The sequence below is a fragment of the Ochotona princeps genome, chromosome 22 (assembly GCF_030435755.1).
Source record: "Ochotona princeps isolate mOchPri1 chromosome 22, mOchPri1.hap1, whole genome shotgun sequence".
Taxonomy (NCBI): domain Eukaryota; kingdom Metazoa; phylum Chordata; class Mammalia; order Lagomorpha; family Ochotonidae; genus Ochotona; species Ochotona princeps.
The window spans coordinates 33,281,751-33,307,895 of NC_080853.1; the positions used below are offsets into that span (position 1 = coordinate 33,281,751).

The following is a 26,145-nucleotide window of genomic DNA, read 5'->3' on the forward strand; positions in this document are numbered from 1 at the left end:
TTGCATTTGTACCTTGTACCTTGTGTCACAGTGGTCGTCCCTGCTTGTGCTGTGTCACTGCAGCTGGCTTGATGAACTGCATTGCCTCTTCACCGCTGATGAGAAGTTTTCTGTTTCTGTGAGACAGGAAGACAGTTTGATCCGGGAAGGAGCTTCTGCGCTTCCTTTATTCCCACTGCTTTGTCCTGTCCTCCAGATACCTGCAGCTTCTTGCTGTTTTAAACACTTGTATGGCTGGCGTTCTGTCAGTCTGAGAGAATACCACCGAGAGAATGCCACCGTTGTTTTGAAGTATGAAGGCCCACGTTATGATCTGTCCTGTGGATACATCTAACTAGATAAATTCTGACCTGCTACCTTTTAACTAATATCCAGAGGAAAAGATTTCTTTGAAACTTTGTAAAGCTCTTTGGAAAGCACTGCTTTTCTTGGTTTTTTCTTGGGAGGCTCCTGTTCCAGCTGATGCCTGGAGTGTGCTACAAAGCCCGTGTTCCTTAGAAATGTGACATTATGATGTTGTCCTTCTACTGTCCTTCCTGTTTCTGGAAGGACATCCCTGCCTTAACTTACCTGTACCAGTCAGTAAGGGCATGTGGGTGGCTTGTCCTGCTTGTTGATTGAACGTCAGGTTCAGGTTTGGGGCCCGGGGAAGGCAGTGACTGGTGAGGTAGTCTTGATCTCTGGGGACTGCTTGTCAGCTGACTTCTGAAGGAAGCAGAGTCCAGGTGGGGCAGAGCAGGATGCTCGGTTGTCAGAAGATGCTCAGGTGCTGCTTCACGAGAGATGCTCGTTGATGCTTTGCCACACTGTGGCACAGGCGTTTAGGGCCAAGAAGCTTTTCAAGGTTTGGGGTGACCTCTTAGGCATCGCTGGCTGTTGCCCTTCGTGTGCCGGTGTGTCCTCGTATAACCACATGCTAGTCAAGTGACATAAAAAGCTCCAGCCCCATCCCATGTGCAGGCGTCCAGTTCTGTCTGCCTTGCTGATGGGCTGTTCTCCTTTTGCAGTTACGCCCCCTGGTGTCCGTCCTGTCAGCAGACGGATTCGGAGTGGGAGACGTTCGCCAAGAATGGAGAGGTCCTGCAGATCAGCGTGGGGAAGGTGGATGTCATCCAAGAGCCGGGTACTGTCCTCATGGACTCCTTGCAAGCATAAACAGTCAAAAGATGAGGACGCTGAGGGCACAGTGCTCCTGTTACCTTGAGTCAGTGATCTGGTTACCCTGAGTCAACAGGTTACATTTTGGCATATTTGCATCTGTTTATGTAGCTGTGTGCTTATACATATAAATGTATGTATTTACATCATTATTATGCATTTACATACTTATATTGTGATTACTTTGCTGAGTCATGGAAAGTAAGTCTCAGAGATCTTGATACCTTATTCTTAATTGTCTAATGTGCTAAAAGCTTCCTAATTTTTTCTAACAGATTTTTTCTTTAATTAGAATTCATTCAAGGTTGTTAGGTTCTTTTAGTTTCTCTCAATCTGCAGTTTCCCAATTGACCCATCCCCTTTTTCGTGACATAGACTCTGGATTACTTAGAAATTTCCTTCTGGGATAGAGACTATCTAGCCCTTGGTGAAATCATTTGGTCTAGCCCTCCCAGGGCAACTGCAGGTGGAACTCAAACTTCAATAGATCTATGGCAGGCTAATTTTTTTTTAAGTTGGTAATTTTGTATGTCACACAAATGATATTGTGGAAAAATGATTCTCATCCCTGCTGTATGGTGACATTGAACTTGTGTTTTTGCAAGCTGGAAGCTGGCCTGCTGACAAGTGTTAGTTTCCTCGCTGTTGATCTCACAAAATACCTGCAGCCGGGAACTCTGTGAGAAGAAAGGCCGACTTTGACTCATGCTGCTGCAGGCTGCAATGCTGTGCTGGATGGGAAAGGGCAAGGGGGCACGAGTGTTTGTGGAAGAGAACCGATGTGTGACAGTGGGCACAAGAGAATGAGTGGAGGAGGCCAGACTCCCTTTGCGACATACCGACCTTTCGGTAACTGACGCAGTCCCATGCGAGCAGGAACTCAGTCCTGAGCGAGGCCATGTCTCAAAGGCCTCATCTTGCAGCTCCAGGACGCTGGAAAAACCAGTCTCCATGGCAGTGTTGGCCACGACAAGTCTCCTGCATAGTAATAGTACTTCAGAGGTGCTGCTGGGAGTTTAAGAAACTCATCCTCAGGTTCATACTGTCACCACCAGTGACTAAGCTTGAGTACCTAGTTAAATAGTGACTCTGTTTCCATGAGAAGAAACACCACATGTTTGGAATAAGCAAATAAGATGTGAAATTATTCTTTAGGGTTAAAGATCCACAATGATCTTACCTCTGTCAGAAATTTGTTAGAAATCCTCCATATAACATGATAAAAGTAAAATCTGAGTACAGGTGGTGAGATTCCATTAACTTGTTCACTCCATTTAAAAAATTTTTAAATATGAATTATACTTCCCTTATACTCTTTATCTGTTGTTAGGTAAAATTTTTGAATAGTCTATATGAACGTATAGTCAGAAAAGAAATGAGATACACTCAGTACTGATTATTTTAAACCAAAAGCCTATAATATTTTTTTAATAGTATTTTTAAAATTTACTTGAAAGGCATAATTACAGAGGAGAGTATATGTGTGAGAGAGTCAGCATGAGCGAAGTGAGATTTAGAGAGAGAGCTTTTGCGTGTGCTGATTAACTCCTGAAATGGCTACAGTGGATGGGTGTGCCGGGCCAACTCCAGGAGCCAGGGGCTTCATCTGGGACCCCACGTGGGTACAGGGGCCGTAGGACTTGAGCTGTCTGTCACTGTTTGCCCAGGCTCATGAGCAGGACTGAAAGTGGAACAGCCAAGACTTGACCAGTGCCCTATGGGGGGCCAGCACTGCATTTGCTATGCCACAGCACTGGCCCAAGACAATTTTCAAACACTGAGAACCACCAGTAGGTTTTCCCTTAAATATTTGGAATAGGAAATGCGTTACAAGATCCTTTGTTCCCTACTAAGTTGAATCTAAGCAGTGTTACAGATGAAAATGCCTTTAGAGTGCTTTTACAGGCTTCAGTTAACCTTGGCTCAAGTCACCTTTATTTTCATTTATAAAAGAATAATAGAAAAATTTGGGGTGGAGGATGGGCAGAGAAAGGAAGAGAGAGAAAGAAACAAAGCGAGCTCCCATCCTTGGCTTAATGCCTAAACTCCCCAAATGCCTACAACAACTCTTACAGTGCTAGGAGCAGAGATTGGAGCGAGAACTCATCTCAGGTCTCCCATACGGGTGACAAGAATCCAAGTGCTTGAGCCTATTTCATCGCCTCTCTAGGGTTTGCACGGCTAGACTCTGGAGCCAGGAAGCAGACGCAAGAACACTGATAGGCGATGGGGGCATCCTAACTGCTAAGCCAGCCACTGTTCCTCCCTTGTGTCTCCCTCATGTTTATGTTATTGTGTGTATAGATTGTATGTATGTCTTTGTGTTTCTGTGTGTCTGTTGTTTTCAATGTATAATGACACATTTATATAGCAACTGTTTCTCCTATGACGTTGACTTAATTTAACCAAGAACTATATATATTTTTTTAAGAACCTTGGGATGTTTTGAGAGTGCTTGGTTGGCATGAGAAAAAAAAAAGTGATCGTCTTTTGTGGATACTCAATGACTATACTAAATATTGATTTAACTTACAAAATATAAAACCACAAATTATCCATTTTATTTAAAGCTTCCACTGTTTTAATTTGTAAGGGACCACAGGTATGTAAAATTTGAGCCCTTGATTTGGATGGCAATTGATTTTGTTCAATTGGTTTTTCAGTAAGAAAGGTAGAAGTGATGAAAAGTGATGATATTTCTGTTTTCTTTCCATACTATCCAAGAATTCCCCTCAATTCTTTAGCTTTTCTTCCTTTTACTCACTTGTGATGTTCATATAAATATCATTTATAGAAATGTAACAGGTACAGGTCTGTGATCAACTTTAGTCTCACAATCTGTGCCTGTTTCATAGCCATAATCACAATTAGTTTATAAAATGATTTCCCTCTGTCAGGAGTCTGTAAGTTCTGTCTATGAGGACAAAGGCCTTATATTTTTGTTCATTTATGTGTTGAGCAATTTTCATAGTCCCTGGAACTAAGGATCTTCATAAATATCTGCTTAGTGACTGAAGGTTTTATTTATCTTTGTCTTTTGGTAGCATAGCATTTATACTTTGTATTAGAATTTAGTGTTAGGGCTTAAGGAATGGCTCATTGGCTAAATCCTCACCTTGCATGTGCTGGGATCACATACGGGTGTTCCGGCTTGTGTGAACCAGCTGCTCCACTTCCCATCCAGCTTCCTGTTTCTGGCCTGACAAAGAAGCCGAAGGTGACCCAAAATCTTGGGACCCTGCACCCATGCGGGAGACCCAGAAGCTCCTAGCTTTGGATCAGCTCAGTTCCTACTGTCATGACCATTTGGGGAGTGAACCTGCACAGGGAAGATCTTCCTCTCCGTATCTCCTTCTCTTTGTAAAATCTGACATGTCTTTCCAGTGATAGGAAAGAAATCTTCAAAAATATTTGTGTTTTTTTTTAAAGCAATTTAGTGTTAGTAGGAATTTACTAAGACAGATATAAAAAATGTGGCTTATACACATATATTGTGTGCAGTTTTTGGCTGATTTTATAAATGTGCCAGACTCTATGATGGCACTGAAAACAGTTTGTTCAGAATTGGAATTAAGTTAATTTTTGTTCAACAAGTTTTGAAATCCATGTGTAATTTTTTTATAATATATATTGTCCGTTTATTTTTGAAGACCGCCTCAAATAGGATTTCAGTTAGTTTATATTCCTTATTATTCTTTTAAATTGATAACTTATATAGTAATACCTACAAGTGGTTAATACAGGTACCTTCCTAAGTGCTTTCACATATGATTTAATTTAACTTCAGAATAATTCCTTTAGGTTTTGATATATCCATTTTTTACACATCAGGCGACTGAGGCCTAGAAGTGTTAAGCTATTTTTGCACAGCATTAAAACTAGTAAGTGGGCTAGTTAGCATTTCACCCAGCTGTATACTCTGTCGTTGTCATCTGTCATTTCAGCCTCTTTCTATTGCAATTGACAGGTAAGCCAGAAAACTCCAAGGTAACCATTGAACATAAGTTGTGTGTCAGCAACTGAAAAATGTTAGGTTAATGAAGATGGATAAAATTTTTTTTAAGTTTAATTATCTGGTAAACTTGAATCAATAATTACACCAATTTCAATAATTGATTAGGTAAGCCAACTCAAAGATGCACGTTCTTGGAGTTTTAGATCCTTGGGTTACTCTAATTTTGACTTGTAACATGTGTGTGTGTGTGTTCATTTCTTGTAGGTCTCAGTGGCCGCTTCTTTGTCACTACTCTCCCAGCATTTTTTCAGTAAGTTTGAATAATTTTCTGGTCTTGCGAAGTTTGGAAATCAGTTAATGCACACTGAGAATTCTGAGTTGTCTTCCATGTCCAGTATGCATTCAACATGATGTACGAGGGAAAAACCGGTCTGTCCTGATATGTTAGAAGGGAGAGAAGCTTCGAGTGCTGTGGAAAGAGAACTAGTATCAGGAAGGATCAGGCTGGAGCGGGAGGACAGATGACTACTTCCTGTTACAGTGAAAAGTGCAGTGATTTGTAATATAAGGTGGGATGGGTTCAGTTCATCAGGTGGTCAGTCTTTCTAGATAAAGGAGAAAGCATATCAAAGCCCAGGGAACATGAGATCCCTCTGTGTACTCGAAGTGCCCAATGCTGCAGGGCCAGCCATCAGCTGCGGTTCAGCTGTGCTGGATGGAGCAGAGAGAGGCTCCAGTGGTCGTAGGAAAAGAGAATAGAAAGAATGGTCTCCAGAGCTACTTAGGAGGTAAGAGCTCGGTGACTGATAGCTGTCAGTTCACTGGCTATCAACAGAGTATGTACAGTTAGTAAGTGCTGTGAGCAGGCCTCCAAATAAGATGAGCTATGGAAATGGAGATCAGATAGGCAAATATGCTAGCTAAGCGTAAGTTACCGTTTGATGTCAGAATCAATAGCTCAGGAGAAAGATCTAGACTGGAGATGCACATTGAGATTTCCCCAGCATTTAGGGAGATAACTGTTGAAATATTATCCTGAAAATCTACCTACGAAGACCAAGAATAGAACTTGAGGTTAAGCAGCCTTAGAATATCTGCCAAGAAAAGACCATATGGAGGAGACTGAGAAGGGATAGTCGTTAGGAGAGGAGGACATCTAGAGATGTCCAAAGCCAGGTAGAAGCAGGAAGGCAGTGGTTCTGAGTAGTGGGCAGTGCCCATGACAATGAGAAGCAAGTGCCCATGGTTATGGCATGCAGGAGCCACTGGAGAGAGGTTGAGTGCAGTCATGGGGAGAGAATCCTCATCATTCTTGTGGAGCAGCTAGTGTTTGATGGAGAAAATGGTGAGGTGAGCATGGGCTCTTCCTTGGCAAGCTGAACTACAGAGCATGAGGTGGGGTGCTGAAGGCAGATGTTGGATTATGGAGCACGGACTGGGAAGACATGACTTGGGAAATGTGGATACAGCGTTTTTAACCTGGTAATGATGGCTATTTTACTATTGTAAGATATAAGTTAAAGTAACTTATAACAAAAATAGTAAAATGTAATTTGGCACCTAAAACACTGTCCAGAATTTAATTTGGAATCACAGATTGTACTAGAATGCTCAGTGCTTTTTAGTTATATAGGTTTTCATTTACAGCAGCTTCAAAATAATGCCCACTTTCTGATTTGTCCCTAGCCACATAATTTTCTTCCTTTGAACCAATTAAACATTTAAGTGAAATTCATGTAATGCTTGATAGCTGTTTTGATTCTTATTATCTCTAAACTGTTATTTTGATGGGTTCATTTTCTACTTGTGTTAATAATTTATAGCGCAAAGGATGGGATATTCCGCCGTTACCGGGGCCCAGGAATCTTTGAAGACCTACAGAATTACATCTTAGAGAAGAAATGGCAAGCAGTTGAGCCTCTGACTGGCTGGAAATCCCCAGCTTCTTTGACGTAAGTTGTTAATTTTTTAATGACAAGGTGTTGCTATTAAAACAAGAGGTGCCAGGTTTGCCTGTTTCTCATGAACCCCTGCGCTTCTCTTCATGTTCTCGTCCAACTACCCAGACCACACATGCCCGTGCTTGGCCTTGGCAGTATTTCAGACCCTGTGACCTACACATATTTCAGTGTACTGGGAGTGAAGTAGTTAGGTGTGGACAGGTTACAGAAAGCCTTTCCTCCAGCTTTTCCATTAAGGCATGTCAACTGTTTTCTCTGAACAGTATGTCATCTAAAATGCCATCTGCCCTTCCTTATTCCTTTTGATTTTATTGGTAAGCTCGGAAAGTTTCTCTTTATTATAGTCATTGTAGGGAATAGTCGGCTCAGATGTGAAAAATAAAGTCTTATAGTATATTTGCCAGCTGCTTAGCTTAGCACTGCTGAGAAAATTTGGCCACAATGGCAGGCAGTATCTTATTTGTTCAGGTGAATTAGTCTAAATCATAGTAACAGTGCTCACGATTGATTATAATTTTGAATAAAATGTCATTTGTAGTTAATTTTGAGCACATATAAGCATATGAAATACCCTTCCTCAAATAGAAACAAATTATGCAATATAGCAGGACTAGATAGTCTATGGTCATATATAATAATCTATAGCTATCTATATTAATACTCAAAAAATACACAAATTTCTATAAAACCAGCTTACCTCCAGCATTTCCTTGTGTAATTGTTTGTGTCTTAATTCTGTGTCACATGTTTTGTAAGTGCTAGGAATTCAATAAGGAACCTGGCAGAAAGGAGCCTTCCATTTTCCTCTGAAAACTCAAAGGGAGGCAGCAAGATGAAGGACGCAAAAGCTACAGGCTAGTCAGTGATCAGAGCTTGTTTTAGGGTGGCATATATGAGTGTTGATGTTTTGAAGGGAGACAAGCTGAGTACTCACAGGTGAAAACTGGCTCCTGCTTTGAATCCTTAGTGACTCCTGTATCAATCACTGATCAATTACCTGTATCCAGTCACTGATGTGGGTGCGACATGGTAAGCTCCTGAGGCAGGCAATAGGGATGTCAGCTCGGGTACATGATACAAAACGACTCCATGGAGAATTCGAGAATACAAATGAACACAAATTGGGGCTGTTTAGACTCCGAAGGGAGGGGAACACCTGGAAAGAAGAGCAGGAGTACTTAAGATGGAATCCCTGGCTGCCCTCAGATCAGGAGGTGAGTGAAGGAATAATTATCCAAGGCTTCCAGAAACTGAGTAAAGGGTTTACTTTGTTTGAGAGGGAGGAAGCAGTCACATGTGTCCCGTATTATTAAAGATAAAGAGAGCTAGTTTGAGATGTGGACAGTTAGTCTCAGAAGCAGCTTTGAATGGGTTACACACTTGCTGAGGAAGAAAAATGAGCAAGTGCCGATTGCTTTTTGATGGAATTTGTCGGTATATCTGGAAAGCCACATGAGGACCAGGAAGGAGCAGAGCATGTTTCTGCGCTCCTGAGCAAGTGGGAGGGAGAATTGCGGATATAACAGGGAAGGACAGGGCCCTGTTGCTGGCCAGAGAACTGGTGGTAGAACAGAGCCGCACAGCCCTTCTCTATTGTGATGGAAGCAGGCAGATGTAGTTGCGCACCAGGCTCAGATTTGGTGGTGAGAGGGGAAAAGAGTACATTTGGCTTCTAGTTTCACAGTGACGTAGGAGCAGTGCCTGATCACTGACGGGAAGAGGGGATGCAGATGTTAAGTTTCAGAGGGGAGAGGCAGTCAGCTATTTCCTCAGACCCTACAGAAGGAAAACCTGCCATAAGGCCCGGGCTTTCCTGACTGTCCAAATCAGGCTGGCTTATGAAGCCGCCAGAACAATCAGCTGGTTCTTTGATGTTTCCCATTGTTCATTGGGTGTTTTCCAAGAGTGCGCCGCGAAGCCCTACAGGGTTAGGGTTAGGGCTAGAATTGGAATGTATGTGCATGTGCTCGCTTCAACAGCACATATACTAAAATTGGAATGTATGTGCAGCAGAGTGATTCAGATTATGTCCACAAAATTGAAACTAAGAATGTCCGTGAATGCCAGAGGGACAGCACTGTGTGTACCTGGGAGAGGAGTGGTAATCCTGAGGTTCGTGATGTATGATTCTTCCCTTCATTTCTGTTCAGGATGTCTGGAATGGCTGGCCTTTTTAGCATCTCTGGCAAGATATGGGTAAGTAATCTCAGAAGAAACTTTTTTCAGGCTAAGAATATAGATATATTAAGTACTGGAAAATAGATACTTACTGCCGGAGTCCAGCTCCAGCCGAGGTTCGGAGCTCGGGAAGGGTGCGTGGATGAGGCGTGAAGAGAGAAAGAAAGGAGACGGACCACCAGATTCCTTGATCGTAGTGGACAAAGCGAGAAAGCTGTCCGCTTTATTTATACAGAGGCAGTACAAAGTTTTTTCTTAGGGGCATATTAACACAGCTTCAGGGGGGCACAATTTACAACTTCCTGAGGAAGGATTGAGGAAGGATTCCACATTCCTTGCTTATCTTGGCTTGCCAGTCTTCATCTGCTCTCCTCAGGTCTGGGCTATAACCTAGGCGCCATCTGTGTCAACCAGACCCCTACCTTGAATTACGTATGAGTTAAAAGGACTGGGGCCTTGGTCTGTGGGGATCAGGGTTATTGACATTAGTTGGCCATAGGTCTGTAAGCTCACAGTTTGTTAACCAAACAAGTAAAGCAAGGGTAAAAACGGCGGAAAGAATTGCAGTTAGCAATGAGCTAAGTTACTCTATTTAAGTTTCAACTCTACAATGGATGAGCGAGTGTTTCCAAAGACAATTCTACAAATTGTTTCAGTATTAGGCAAGGCATTATCCATTCCAACGTTGCAACCAAGAGTTTTTCAATAGACAACACATCTTATGCAGTAATACACTCCTAATACAATTCTTGTTCTACAACTTATCTATCACTAAATGGGAGAAATACATCAAGAGAGAAAAAACATGAAGATCTAAAACAAAAAGTTATAAACATTACATTCCTCTACAACTGCAGGCTCTACAACTTCATAAGTGATCAAACAATAATCAAAAATATCTCTTTATGATGTTAGTGAAATCACCCTATATTTCCTTTAGCTAAAAATTTATGAAAACAACTAAAACAGCTACATTTTCTATATTCTAAAGAATTGCAAGGACAGGCTAACCTTTAAGACCACAGTAACTATATTTTTTGCCTTAGCAGGATAGGCTTCAGGGTTACAGTAGCTATATTCTTCGTCATAGCAGTATGGCCTTTAGAGTCATAGTAACTATATTCTTTGTCATAGCAGAATGACCTTTAAGGTCACAGTAACAGGATAACTTTAGAGTTCCTCTTATCAAGCCATTCCCCGGAAAGCATGATAAATATCTGGGCCAGATTTTATGGCAATGGGTAAACAGCACAGAGTTAATTATACTCCTGTGTGTAGTTAAAGGCCCACTCACCAGGACATCCTCAGTAACATTAACTCTTAAGCTCATGTTGGTTGTAAAAGCCATCTCACAGGGGCAGACAATGCCTCAATAGATTACATAGTGGGGTGGTTGAGAGTCCATGCGAAGGGGAGTGAAAACTGCGTCAAGGTGGTCAGAGATGAATCCACTTAGCCCTGCTAAGCAGCTGGTAGCTCCCCGGGCCCTGCCAGTCAGGGAGCTGTTCTCTTCACACCTTCGTGCTATACACACCTACTGCATGGCCTCCATCAACTTACAGTTCCACTTTGTTCTGTAAGTCCCACTTCTGTGGTGTGCGGATCCAGGTGATGAGTCTGTGTAGACAGTCATACACTGATCAGAATGATGAAACTTAGCATGAAGATCATAATCCCTTGGATCATTAAGTCTGTCAGCCAAACAAAAGAGCTTCTGTCCTTCACTTCACCTTTTCTCCACATTACAGATCAAGATCATTGAGCCTGAAAGTGGCTCATGTTGGGGGTCAGCCAGCTACTCACAGTGTCTGAGCCACCTGCTTTTATAAAGTTTCAGACCACAACTGCATTCACTCCTTACGCACCGTGGCTTTTGTGCTACACCAGGTAGTGTTGAGTAATTATGACTGAGGCACACAGAGCTGTGGCTGATGCAAATAAAATGTTTACTAGTTGGTCTTTAGGAAACATGCTGAAAAACTGTTTGGCCCTCTAGCTTGTGTGACTGTCTGATTTCACTAAGTCATTTCTGCGAGCTCCAGCAGGTAGGAGGTGCATTGGGGAGCTTTTACAGAATCTTGATTATGTCTCACAACAGTTTGTTCTCTACAGTGGGGAACAAAGCCAAGCAGACTTAATAAAATCGCTTTGAAATTTAACATAGGTCAAAAATATTTCAAAAAATCTTTATAAGTGAGTCCCAGTGTTGCTTTTTGTAAGTTATGGTCACAGGCCATTGTGCTAGTTTTGGAATATTTAAAGAGCTCGTGTGGATTCTCATGCACACTGATAGTTGTTGGGGTAAAGTAAGAACAATCTCTTATACATCCATTTGCATATATGTATATACAAATATATAAATGTTATATGAATACACATACACATATTCCATCTTTTTTTAATTGGATTTTTACAGCAGTGGCTAATCTGAAGCTTGAATTCTATCTTTTTTATTCAAGCTGCATTCAAATCTAGGAAGGGACTAATTGTTTCCCACATGAACTAATAATAAGCAGTATTTTCCCTCACTCCAAAGAGTCTGACTGTTACATGGTTTTCCTTCTGTTCTCTTGAAGTAGATGAGAAGTTTCACTGAGGGCTGAACATTATGCACTGCAAACTGGGTTGACATTAAAGTTGACCAAGTCGTATAACCAGATAGCTGTCTTGGCTTGCAGAATTGTAATGCTTGAGTCATAAGATAACTGTGGTGAATAGATGTCAGGCAGCACCGACAGCAGGATCTTAGCACAGAATCTTTGAGAAATGCAGGTCAGGAGATAAATATGTTTTGTAGGTTAAGAGGAGATTAGGTGAAGTTCATCATGGTCTTCACAGATTGTTGAAGGGAAAGTTTGCTTTCGAAGGTAATGTGAGGAAATATCTGTATGTGGAGGTGCCTGGGCAACTCCTCTGGTAAGATACAGACCCTCCAGGTCAGCGCAAGAAGCACAATAGGAAACAGCCCGGAATAGGCCATGGAAAATTTCCCACGGGCATACATTTGGCACATGACAGGAACAGACCAGGCTGAATCAGTGCATGTTGTCCACTGGCATATCCAGACACCAGAACAGAGTGTGGGTTGGGCCGGGTTTGGTTGCGACAAAACCAGCGTACAATGTGGAATGTCAGGGCGAGGTTACTGGTACTAGATTTGACTGCAGCGCCCAACCAGCACACGTGAGAACCAGGAGGGGCAGAGCCGGCATGGAAATTTAGGGGCTGGTCCCCTCACCGGACAGCTACTCCCACTGAAGAGCGTGGGCTGGTTTGGGGACAGACCACACTAAGCAGGGCTACAACACCTGTGTGCCGCATGGGAACTAGACCAGGGAAAAGCCAGACTGAGCAAATTATCTCCTACTGGGGCAAGCATAAATTAGAATGGATGCGGGGTGTAAGGACTTAGCCGCTATACCAGCTGGCAGAAGCTGGCTCTGGGGACTAATACTGTCAAGTCAAATCGCAGAACCACCCGAAAAGTGCATAAACCGGGACAGTGAATGACCCAGGAGGGAAACAGTGCCCCCCCCCCCCCGGGTCACTGCTCTCGCGGGAGGACATGATAACTTGGAAGGGGGCTGGGGTGGCTAGACACCAACAACATCTGTGGGGGCTGGATGGCCGAGCTGGTTAGTCAGAACTAAGCTTTAAAACCCAGGGACAAATACAAGAGCTAAATGGGATGTGGGACAGACTGGACTAGTCTGCTATACACACAGGCAAACCAGGATAGGGGGCGGGTCTGGTGGGGGTTTTGTGGGTCGCCCCGACTAGGCCGCAGCCTCCACTGGCTGACGCAAGTGCCGAGTATGTGCTAGGCAGAACCAACCTAGTCTGCAACACCCACTGGTTGCAGAGCAACTACAGTCCGAAAACAAACCAGCCCAGGAATTGCACCTACAAGCTGATTGTGGCGATGACCAGCTGGACTCAGAACCCTAGCCAAGAAAAGACAGAGGACAGAACGGGTCAATCAACCATCTCAGATATTTGTTGGCAGCGAAAACCGGGCGAATGAAGACTCTATGATGGGCAGTGTCAACCAGTGAACTCTACAACGACCTCATCGAACTGGGAGTGGCGAGACTGGCAGTGATTCATAACTAGAGAAATATTAAAACCACTAGGGGTTGATCGCAGCTAAATAGTCTCCCCAAGAAGCTGTACATTCCATCTGGACAATGAGCAGCTGGACTATGTGCTTAGCATCTGTTTGCAAGGGAAGAATCTTGATTGAATTTGAACTGTAATGCTGCAACGGGGTGGGGGGGTCCACCGTGGGGGAGGGGCATGGGGAGGGGTGGGGGGGAACCCCAGAGCCTATGAAACTGTCACATAATGCAAAATAATTAATAAAAAAAAACTATATTGAATAGCAATAGTGAAATTGAATATGCTTGTATGGTTCCACAGCATAGGGAAATGCTTCCAACTTCTTCCTGTTCAGTATTATTCTAGCTGTGCATTTGTCAATCATGGCTTGTATTGTGTTGCAGTATTTCTTTTTATATTCAATTTGCTTAATTTTTAAAATAATGAAATGATATAAAAATATCTATTTGTGTAAAAAAAATATATATATATATAGCATACACATACATATATTGGACTTATGTAGCTTGCCATTCTTTTATTAGATTAAAAAGAATTTGAGTAAGAATTGACAGGTTTTCAAAACATTTTATTAGAATTTAATCATTGCAGTGTTTTGGCAGTTGAAATACTTCAAGGCCAGGCTGTGTTTTGCCTTTGTAAGCACTGCACTCAATCGTGTGCCACGCAGATGGCTTCTGTAGGGATGCAGTGAACGGTAAAAAGGGAATCATTTGGAAGATACAATGTTAGATGCTTCTGAATAACTGAATATTCTTCTTATCGATTCCTCATGATACAGAAAGTGTGTGATATGTGTGCATGTATTTTAAGTTTCTTTCTGTGTATCTGTATATATAGATGCACATATATATATTCTGTATAAACTATAAAAGTTAATACCCATGTAATTATGCCTTACATTTTATAAAAACAGTTTTATCTAATATAAAAATATTTTTATAAGATAAACTGTAAAATTTAATATTGATATAATTATACTCTACATTTTATAAGGTTAATTTTTATCTGGTATAAATACTGTTATTTTTCTTAGCAATTTTCTAGATTTTTTTTCATTTTCAACCCTCTTGTTATATTTAAAATTAGCCTGTGTAGAGCACATAACAATAAGGTTAGTTTGGAGAATTATTCCATTGGTATTTATAGGTATCACGAATATATTTACTCTAATATATCTAATATGTCTTGATAGGTCCTAATCCTTGGGTTTTCTGTTGTCTGGCCCTGCCGTCTTAGAGTGTGTATGATCTCTGGCTTGTTGAGACCCAATCCCTGACTTCCTGTGAAGTCTAGCTTAAGCTGCTAGATGTAGTCCAGCCTTGTTGACCATACAATGAGTCACTTGGTTAATCGTCCTAAGCAGACTGCCGTGTCTGTATAGTTAGCTTATTTAGCTCTCTCATTTGCCTAGAATCCTCACATTGATGTCAAATGTGTAATTGTAGGAAACAATCGCTTTTATTTCATTTCTAGATAGTGTGCAATGGCAGTGCAGTCAGCGTAGCTGTGAACAGAAGATACAGTGCCTCTGATGATGGAGGGAGAGGGTGCCAGGGGGAGCAGGCTGCAACCTTAGAAGTGTAACAAGTTTCAGAAAAAGAAGATAGCAACAAAGAACAAGCAAAGATGTAGAGTGACCAGTTGTAGCGTGGGAGGATTGCAGCCTTCTGTATGGTCGTCTCTTTCCATGGTCGGCTGCGGAGAGGCACTGTTCTGTCTTGCAGAAGCGCACGCCAGCACTCCCCCACCTCAGATGCTTGTCTCTGCACTGTGCTCTGATGCCCTCAGCTGTCCTCATTAGACTGACTCCTTGGAACAGGACCTGGCAGCCAGCATGTGCTTGATGATCGCTTTTATTATATATGTTAATATCCTTGTTGTCCTCACTATTTTACTTTTCCTTTCTTGTAATAGGTAACAGAATGTTCAAGCTTTTTTTTTTTTTTAACCAAGGCTGATTGCAGGCCTAAGAAGAGAGATGCATGGCAATTGTACAATATTTGTACTTTTGCTAACTAAATTTAGCATTAATATATTTAAAGCGAGATTGTATTGGACTTGCTGACTGTACTCCTCCCTGAGATTTACCACATGCCAGTTGTCTTCCCTAAATATTGCTGTTGTCATGAAATGATGCAGGCATATGGCACTTTTTACCTATAATTAGATGTATTAAATCTTTCAGGGGAACAACCTCTGGTGAATTTTGTTTTTCTTCTTGATTGAAAGCCATGAATGTTAAGACTGGAGAGTAACAAAGTGTATTTTATAAATAATATTAAATCCACCTGTGATTGAGGTAGTGGCGACTCTTCTCTTCCTGATATTCTTCCTTAGGAGTTTTGTAGGACAGGTGTGTGTGCCAGCTAGTGCAGGGTCAGGTTTGGTCCATTACCTGCACCAGCCAGTGCACAAACTGGTGGATGCAGCTACCTGGTCAGTTCTTTCCCCAGCTCCATCTCTCATGCAGACCTAGGTGCTGCAGCCTAGTCCAGCCCAGTCCACTACAGGCCTGGTCTTCATACACACCAGCAGGTACCCCAGTACCCCCACCAGGCCCACCCCACCCCAGCCCTGTTTTTTGTGTGTGCCAGCATGTGTTGCAGCCTACTAGGTTCATCCTGCATCCCACCTGGCTTTTGTACACACCCCTGAATGCTGCAGCTTAGCTCAGTCCCGGTCCACATGTGGGCTGACAGATGATGCTGCCACGTGATCAGCCTGGCCTGTCCCTAGTCCTTGCTTTCATGTTCATCAACAGGAAAGGCAACCCACTACGCGAGTTCCCATAGACCCCAACCAGGCCCACTCTCAGCCCTGCATCTTGAGCATGCCAGTGGGTACTGCAGCCTAGTCTGAGATGGCCTGCCCCCCAGTCTCAGCATTTGCCAGCAGGTGCTGCCGTCTGGCTCAGACTGACCTGCACCTAGTCCCAGCTTATGCCAGTGGATGCAGCAGCCTAGCTCAGCCTGGCCAACTCTCATCCCCAGCTCTCATGTGAACTGGTGATGTTGCTGTTCAGCCTAAGCTGGCCTACATCCTATCTCTTGCTCATGCCAGTGTGTGCTGTATACTGTCCCAGCCTGGCCCACCACAAGGCCCTCCCACACATATGCCAAGGGATACTGCAGCCCAGCCTGATCTGGCCTGTCCCCAGCCCCCTGCCCCAGCTCTCGTGTTCACCCAAGGGAGCTGTGGCCTAGCAGGGGAGTTTCCTGAGTTTCCCCCTGAATCTTGTGAGTGCTGAAAGGTGCTATGGCCCAACCTGACATAGCGTGCCCCAGTCCTGGCACTCACCAGCAGATACTGTGGCCTAGCCTAACTGCCCCTCACCCATTCTGGCTCTTCCCAATGGGTGCTATAGCCTAGCCCAGCTTGCCCGGCTCTTATGTGACCTGGTGGGTGCTATAGCCTAGCCCAGTCAGTCCCAGATGCATTCTGGTCTCATGGGCACCATTGGGTGCTGGAACCTAGCCCAGTTGTGCCCACAGTTCTGGTTCTCACATTTTCCAGTGGAGCTGCAGCTTAGCAGGAGAGTCCTCAAAGTTCCCCATCCATGCCCATTCCTAGCTCTGGATCTTTCACATACTGGTGGGTACACTTTGACCCAGTCTGGCATTATCTGCCCATAGTCTGCAGGTGTCATAGCCTAGCCCACCTGGGCATGACCCACACCCGTCATGACTCTCATGTGCCAGCGGGTGCTGTAACTTGCCCAACCTGGCTTATCATCAGACCTGGCTCACACAAATGCTAATGATTGCTGGTCTGGCCTGCCTCCAGCCCCAGCTCTTGTACTGCCCATGGGAGCTGTGGTCTAGTCAGAAAGTTCTCAAGTTTTCATTTGGTGTTCTCAACTCTGTGTAGCCACAAGTTGCCTTGAATTAATCTGGTATAATAAGATACTGTATCCACAGGATATTTCAGTACATTTCCAGTAAACAGAGTGGGCAACTTCCTTGTAATAAGCACATATAGTACTGAAATGATGGTCAGGGATCTGTATTTTCTATTTTGTTTTTCTTTTTTAATTATTTACTTGAAAGAGTTAACCAGAGAAAGGAATATATGGAGTAGAGGGAATCTTCCACCTGCTGCTTTACTCTTCAGACGGCTGCAGAGGCCAAGGCTGCACTAAGGCTGAGCCAGGAGCCTGGAGTTCCTTCCAGGTCCCCCACAGGGGTGGCAGGGCCCCCTACACTTGGACCATCTGCTGCTGCTTTTGTCAGGTTCATTAGCAGGGAGTTGGATTGGAAGTGGCGCAGCCAGGACTCAGACTGGCACCCACATGAGTCAACAGTGTCTCAGGTGGCAGCTTTAGCCACCACTCCACAAAGCTGGCCCCAGGGATCTGTTTATTCCACAGATAAAAGCAGTTTATCTGGCAATTACATAGCAATATCCACTCCCCCAATTTTTTTTCTAAAATGGAATTAAGATCAGTTTTAATTAGTAATTACTTTGATACACGTATATTAAAACTTAAAGGACATAGTGCACAAATCTTAACATAAGACACTCGAAAGCTGTTATGGATTCAGAGAAAGTAACGGATAAACATTCTTGTCTGTAGTTGTGAAAACACAACTTGATCGGTGAGTCTTTAGCAATAATTACCGAACAGACCACAAGATGGCAGGGTTTCTCTGAGCAGTTGAAATAAACCCTGTAAGTTGAAACATGAGGATTCAAGGGGCGTTTATAACAAGGGGACATTTTGAATGTTGGGATTAGGTATCAATGTATCGGAAGGAGGTAGTTTGCTGAAATTTGCAAATCACCTTTAAGGTTGCTTACATCATTTATTTTGCAGGAAGGGCAAAAGACAGTGTCCAGAGGGACTCCAGCTGTGCACTGTGCACAAGCAAGACAGCAAATAGTCATAAAGAAGGTTCCAGAATATATCCATGGGTCTGAATGGTGTAGACTGACTATGGTGGTGAATTGCCTTTTAACATATTTTCGTTTTGATACATTAATATTGGTAGTGGCACTGAGTGATCAAAATAAATAAATAAAGGCGTTGTTCTGCCAGAGGCAGAGGGAGAAATAGGGATTGAGGTTTTGCATCTGTTGCTTTACTCCTCAAATCAACCCAACAGCCAAGGCCGGGCGAGAGCCATGGGTGCCAGGGATCGAGCACTTAGGACATCCTTATCTGCTTTCCCATTGGCTGTTGATTAGCTGGTAGCTGAATCAGAAGAGGGGAAACTTGAACTTTACCCAATCTGTGCTACAATATGGGTCCCAGATGCAGTATCTCCTGAACTAGGTATCAATATATAGAATGTTTATTTAAAGTTGTTTTTGATAAGTCAGGTACCTCTTTCACCTGCTGGATTTTTTTTTTAATTTATTCATTAATTACATTGTGTTGTAATTACATAGAATCTGGGATTCTCCCCCCCACCCTCCCCCCATGGAGGGTTCCTCCACCCTGCTGCATAACCATAGTTCAAGTTCAGTTGAAATTCCCTCCCTGCAAGTATTTGCCAAGCATAGAGTCCAACATCCCATAGTCCATACAAGTCCAACTACTTATTGGGTAGACCCTCTCTGGTCTGAGGGCAGAGTCAGCAGAGTATCTTCCCGGTCAAATAAAAGCACTAATATACCATCTGCAACAATTAACATCGTTATGGAATTAATTGACATGGTATTGAGCAGTCAACATGTTAAAAATAAATGCGATTTCTTAACCACTTTCTGTGACCCCCCATTCACAGTTCAATTTTAGTTTGTATACTACAAATGACATAATATCCATAACATAACATGATATGCTTAACATCATATCACATTAAATTAAGGCAAACATGTTCACCTGCTGGTTTGTAGAATGCTGCATTACTGTCACAATCTGAGCTTTCAATTGAACAGTTTGATGAACAGGAGCACCAGAGAAGGAAGTTGACAATTTTACAAATCAAGGTTTGGTTACATTTCCTGTGAATAACTTAAGCATTTGATATATCTTTTTCAACAAATATAGATTGAATGCTTTGATTATAGATGTCCGTGTTTGCTGTATCTTTAGGACTATCTCATGTGAAAATAAAAAGAAATTACGGGGGAAATGATGGAGAGGGGAGAGACCAGGGAGAAGGGAAGAGGAAGGGGAGAAGGAGAACCCTTTAGATATAAAAATTTCTGTATCCCAGAAAAGAACAATAATAAATACAGAAACATCTTAGGGAGGGAGATCTCAGATTATCCTAGAGAGCTAACAAGCTTTTATGTGTATCATTAAGAATAATGCCAGAATAAAATACATTGTTTAGTTCTATGAACAGCAACAAAGAAATCCCTGGGAGTGATCGAAATTCTGGGAATTGTTAAAGTAAAACTGAGTGAATTTTAGTTAGATTTCCTGGTTCTAGGCAAGTCATTTAGCCGTTATCTTTGTTTGGGAGAGATATTTAATGCAGAACCATTTTTATCCTGTGCCAGTAATTGCCTGGGTTAGAGCTAATGGCTATTTTTGCAGCTCTAAAATGTAAACCAGATGACTAAACTGGGATTGTAAATAAGGTCTATCTCAGATTTCCTCACTTTTACAAGTGTCTGTCATTCCAAGCAGTCCTGGTGGGGCAGTGGGCGAGGGTCCTGGCAAGGCGAGGGGCCCCACTTCAGTGGGGATGTTTTCTCAAACACTGATGAAATTTGCTCATAATGAATCAGTCAGAAAAACCGTCCTACTAATATCGTATTGTAGGGTTTATAATGATTTGGTGTAATTATTCGGAATGAGCCCTGGGAGAGCAGTGAGTGATTAGAAAAGGGGACTGTGGAGACATTTCCAATGGCTCGGGTCTGTAACTGTTAATTCTACTTAAGATTGATAAGGACACAGGAAGTATAATTTGTGATGGATGCTATATTGTGAATAAAAATTAGGAGGAGGGGAACCAAACAATCTCCTGTTATGTGCAGAAGAAGCTTGCCCTCTAAAACCTTTTTTTCCAGATCACGAATTGCAAGAAAATATAACTCTTACTAAGGTTGCGCATGGTTACTACTCTGATTGTACCAGTGTTATATAATTTGATTTGCTCATTTAAATAACTTAAATATATAAAGCTTTGTGGGAACTTACATTTACAAAGACAAATTGCAGACTGAATTACAGCTAAAAATAGGTGGTTCAAATTTTTTGGTCCTTATTGTAAGAAATCTTTTTTTTTTTCTGGTTTCAGCATCTTCACAATTATTTCACCGTGACCCTTGGGATCCCTGCGTGGTGTTCTTACCTCTTTTTCATCATAGCAACCTTGGCTTTTGGACTTCTCATGGGTCTGGTAAGAGAGAATGCCAATCTGAAAGTCTTTGTACATGACTTACGTCGCCTTTCTCAGCCTGAGTGGCAGAGAGCGTTCCTGCCTGCTGATTCCACAGGCCCCTGCCCCTCAGGTGGGAGACAGCGCTGCTGGCCTGGCCTCTTGACGGGCAGTTGCTGAGGGCACCAAGAATTGGGGTTCTCACTGCTTCTGCATTATTGCATGTTTCTCTCTCGCTACTTCTCGGATGGTTAAATTTAAAAATCAGGATGCCCTGAAGGAAATGGACAAATTAAAGTCTTTTTTTTTTTTGAAGATTTTTTTATTTTTATTGGAAAGTCAGAGATGCAGAAAGGAGAGACAGAAAAGAAGATCTTCCATCTGCTGATTCATTCCGCAAGTGGTCACAACAGCCACAGCTGAGCCTATCCAAAGCCAGGAGCCAGGAACCTCTTCCAGGTCTCCCATGTGGGTGCAGGGTGCCAAGGCTTTGGGCCGTCCTCGACTGCTTTCCCAGGCCACAAGCAGGGAGCTGGATGGGAAGCGGGGCCACTAGATTAAAACCTACACCTGTATGGGATGCCGGTGCATTGAAGGCAAGGACTTTAGCCGCTAGGCTACTGTGCCGGGCCCTAAATAAGAGTCTTTTAAAATGGACATTTCAAAAAGTGAAAGTATAGCAGTTGATGTTACAGACAGCTGTAATTTGGTACAACAAAGTCACAGCTCTAAAGACCCAAAGAAACTTGATGCTCATGATACCCTGGTGCAGTCAGGTGGACCCATGGGCATTGCAAGTTGAGTGTGAATCTACAAAGAGACCAGCGAAACTCTTCTTAGAATAGGAAGCTTAGGGTCTTATCTTTGAGTTTGACTTTAATTCTAAGAAATTCAGTTATACTTGTCTGTGCTGTAAGTTGATATGAAAACAGATGCAAATAACAAGTTCAGGAAGGAGGTTATGGCAAGCATGATCTCAAGAAAGAGAATCAAGGCCCTTCTTTTCAAGGGATGAAGTGAGCCACAGACTGCTGTTTTATAAGAATTTGACATCATTGCATTTAACAAAATAATGTTTTCTTTTTTAAAAGATTTATTTATTTTTATTGCAAAGTCAGATTTAGAGAGATAAGGAGAGACAAAGATCTTCCATCTGCTGGTTGACTCCCCAAGTGGCTACAACGGCCAGAACTGAACCAATTTGAAGCTAGAAGCCAGGTACTTCTTTCGGGTCTCCCACATGGGTGCAGGGTCCCAAGACTTTGGGACATCCTCTACTGCATCCCAGGCCACAGCAGGGTAGCTGGAAGGGAAGTGGAGCAGCCGTGATATGAACCAGCATCCATGTGGGATCCTGGCGCATGCAAGGCTGGGACTTTAGCCACTAGGCTACTGCACAGCCCTTGCCAGTGTATGAATGGCTAGTAAATGTGTGACTGCCACATTAAAGGTGGAAGGTTTTCAACCCTTGTCCTTCCATGTGAAGTATTTCCCTCCCTGCTGTTTAAATACACGGAAGGGCTGGCTTGTGTTGCCCCCCAGTCCACCCACGGAGCCTGCCTGCAGCCGATTGGCCCACTGCACCTGGCTCTCATACATTGGTTGTTCAGGGATTTCTCCCCCTCCTAGGGCTGCTGGGATTCTCTGTGGTATCATTTAGACCTTCCCGACTCCTGACTCTGCCCAGAGCCCTAGGTGCTCTTCTGCAGGCTCTCGTTTGTTCTTGATCCTTATGCATCCCAGACCTGAATAGCATGTTTATACCTTAAGTATTAAAGGTCTTTATTCATTTTTTTCCATGAGATTCAGATTCCACATTGCTTTATAACTAGGCTGCCATTGTTTCTCTCTCTCTCTCTTTTTTTTTTTTTTGCAAGACCTCTGCCCCTCAGATATTACCAGGGTATCTTGTTGAACTTAATAACCCAAATATTGAGCCGATTAATACATGTTTATATTGGTAGTGAGAACTCTCTAAACAGTACTCACTTGGTGTTTTAAAACTGAAACAAGAAGTCTATCACTTTGGATTATTTTAAATTTCAGACTGTCTGCAAAACACGAATGTGCTAGTGGTATTCCTATTGTAAAGGCAAGCCTATTACTCAAAGGGAAGCCATAGTCTTGGTGTGAGCCAGGTGCCGGAAGGAACGTGTGAGCTCCTAAGAAGGCCTCCTGCTCTAGCGCAGGACCTCCGTGCTGTGTGTTGCTCCAGGGGAAAGAGAATTCACAGATGGAAAGCGGCTCTGGCTCATTCTGGCTCCATGACGCAGCCTGTTTCATCACTGTGGCCACTGTGGGTCCTTCTGGGGAGTGTGGGCTTGGTCCTGGTTGCGCTGTGTCGCAGCAGCAGACACGGTGATTTGCAGTGTTAAGTGGCTTGCGTAGCAGAAGTGATCAGAAGAGCAGCACTGTCTAAAATGGGATCAGTTCACACCCATCTTTGGAGATACTTTATCAGTCCAGCTCTTGGGAAGTTGGTGATAGGACGCTAAGGAAATCCTGTTATTCAGAGTTGATGCACTGATGCTGGGGAGGAAGCAACTCTGTATAGAAAGTGGTTTAGTTTGTTCAAAGCAGTGTTTGCCAAAGCATTGTTTAGACTTGGCTGTCAGTATTTATTTTTTTACACATGCTTGATCCACTTAGAGTGGCCTCTGGAGATTTGGACTTTCTGATCCCTGTTCTAAAAATTAGTTGTATTTTCCTGTATTCTGTCACATTTGAAAAGTAGGAAATTCTTAATTATGTCCTTGTCCCTTTTGAAGACTTTTGACCGGCTCCTAATTATTTGTCTAAGAATATCTAGTTTATAAAGCTAAGGCCTAATTTTGAGGCCCTTTGGTAATAAATGTCCTATCTACTCATTATCCAATTACTTTTTCCTTCTAGATCTTGGTGGTAATATCAGAATGTTTCTATGTGCCAAGGGATCTGGCTGAACCTTCTGGTGAGTATGGTAAGCTCATGCAATACCGTACTTTGGGAATGTTGAGGTTTAGAATTGAAATCTCTCCTGATGTAGAATTCTTAGGTGAACAGACCAGCACCACTACCAAATTTGTTAAGATAGCTTCTCTTGCTAGAATTGAATAAAAAGCTTTTTTTTTTATGTCTCTCAAGGTAAGAAGCTTGGTTTTGGTTATTCGTCCCTGCTGTGTTGCATTTTTCTTCATTTGAAGTGAAATGAGAGTCGCAGGAGGGCGGCTGGCGTCTGCTGTGTCTTCTGTGTGTCAGCAGCCAGGCTTGGTCGTGGATTCGTTGTCCTGCACTGTACTGCCTCTGCATGCGGGTGGCCCTGAATTTCACGTGGGAGTTTATGCAAAACCATAATCTTTTTTGGGGAGCGGGGGCTGTGGAAGTTTTGGAAGCTTTGAGACTTACATAGATGACAACAACTAAAGAATTGTAATGATCCTTTGAAATCTTAAAAATGGTACAACTTGGGGCAGCACTGTGGCGCAGGGGGTTAAGCCTCTGACTGCAATGCCTGCATCCCGAAGGAGCGCTAGTTTGTGTCACAGCTCTTTACTTGTGATCCAGCTCCCCGATAATGCCCTTGGAAGAGCAACAAAGAATGGCCCAAATGCTTGGACTCCTGCCGTTCTGTGGGCGGTCCAGGGGAGTGACTTGCCCCTGGCTTCGGCCTGGCCCAGCTCTGGCTTCTGTATCCATTTGCAGAGCGCACCAGTGACTAGAAGAGCGTCCTTTCAAATGAATTTTAAAAAAAATTTGAACAAACAAAGCTATGAGGCAAAATTGGCCTCTTTTTTTAAAAAAAAATATTTTCATTGGAAAGTCAGATATACAGAGGGGAGAAGAGACAGAGGGAAAGATTTTTCGTGTGTTGATTCACTCCCCAAGTGACCGCAATCACCAGAGCTGAGGTGATCTGAAGCCTGGAGCCAGGAGCCTCCTCCAGGTCTCCCACGCGGGTGCAGGGTCCCAAGACTTTGGGCCGTCCTCGACTGCTTTCCTAGACCACAAACAGGGAGCTGGATGGGAAATGGGGCTGCTGAGATTACAGCTGGCACCCATATGGGATCCCAGCTTGTGCAAGACTAAGGCTTTAGCCTCTAGGCTACCATGCTGGACCTAAAATTGGCCTGTTTTTTAAAAAAGATGACAGAAACTCAATATAAATCATCTTATGGGAAACAATGAAAATTTCATCTGTGTGAGAAGACCAGGATGTTCTGGCTTCAAGCACAACATGATTTGTTAGGATTCTCTTTCCACAGGACTCTTGTAGTGGTTCTCAGCAGGCCCCAGTCCCTACAGAGCCCTGCTGCTTGTCCGGGCTCTGCAGGGGCTCTCTGCTTGGCCCAGCTGAAGTTTTATTTCTGAACCAGTTGCAATGACTAGTGGGTCACTGAGCCTTTCACATGGTACAAAATAAACAGTATGAGGGAACCTTTGCTCTCTGTGCCCACGCAGTCTGCCAGAGTCAACACTGTTGGGCAGGTCTCCAGAGGGATGCATGGAGAAGCCCTGCATGCGGTTAGGGCACTGCCCGGAGAATCTGTCCTGTGTGAAACAGTAGCTTCACTGTAGAGAAAAACTCCCTGCCCTCACGTTCTCATCGGCGCCCACACGCCTGCTCAGTGTTATCACTGATTTAGCCCTGCCTAGTTAGAGCATGATTCTGTGTGTCTTCTGCAGAGCAAGATCAGAGGTCAGAGGACACGCGTAGGGCCCAACAGTTACAGGATGCAGAGGAGGAAAAGGAGGATTCGAATGAAGAAGAAAACAAAGACAGTCTTGGAGATGACGAGGAAGAGAAGGAAGACCTTGCCGATGAGGACGAAGAGGAGGAGGAAGAGGAGGAGGACCACGCAGCTGGCGATGTGGAGGAGAGGAATGACACAGCTGACCAGGGGCTGCTGAGACAGGGCGGCCCCGAGGAGCCTGCAGAGCCGGCTGAGCAGCCCCCTGCCCCTGCCCCTGCCCCCGAGGCTGCCGAAGACGCCTTGAGGCAGCGTAGAAGCCGGCCGTAGGAGTGATGATGCTCTTTCTGTGAATACAGGCAGAAAAAAAGGCAAAAACAAAAAGCCTCCCTCTGGTCTGCCGTTGAAACCAGATTCTTAGTTTTTCTTTTAAAAGATGACATCTGGTCATGTGATCTCAGGCAATGGGATTCATATCTCCCGAGGGGAATCTTCCAATGGTGACGTCAGAAGGACAACATGGTGTTAGTGTGTGTCTGGGAGCTTGGGGTGGGGGGGACACTGGCCTGAGGGGGCAGCCCTGTCCTCATTGGAACCTTCTAGTAACAAGGCAGCCAGCCCCATAAACGAAGGCAGGGCAGTCTTTACTCCTGAGCACGCTCACCGGGTGGCCGAGGTTTTGCTTCCTGGTTTTTTTTTTTTTTTTGCTAGTATTTATTTTTTGCCAACCTGGAAGGAACCCTGGGTACTGCACTGCACAAACACTGTTTTAGAGAGAGACCTTGAGAGGGGGCTTGTTAATTACCCTGGCTCCCGCAGTCTCCCTT

The 26,145-nt window shown here is 43.5% G+C and overlaps 1 protein-coding gene across 1 annotated transcript in view; it reads left to right on the forward strand.

Moving 5' to 3' along the window:
* Positions 1-25,648, forward strand: part of TMX4 (thioredoxin related transmembrane protein 4) — a 28,616-nt gene extending 2,968 nt beyond the window's left edge. The window contains exons 2-8 of the mRNA XM_058679899.1: positions 1,008-1,123; positions 5,378-5,423; positions 6,937-7,065; positions 9,225-9,270; positions 20,571-20,672; positions 23,544-23,601; positions 25,314-25,648. Coding sequence (XP_058535882.1) covers positions 1,008-1,123; positions 5,378-5,423; positions 6,937-7,065; positions 9,225-9,270; positions 20,571-20,672; positions 23,544-23,601; positions 25,314-25,648 — 832 coding nt within the window. The remainder of the gene's footprint in view (positions 1-1,007; positions 1,124-5,377; positions 5,424-6,936; positions 7,066-9,224; positions 9,271-20,570; positions 20,673-23,543; positions 23,602-25,313) is intronic.
* Positions 25,649-26,145: the final 497 nt, after the last annotated feature.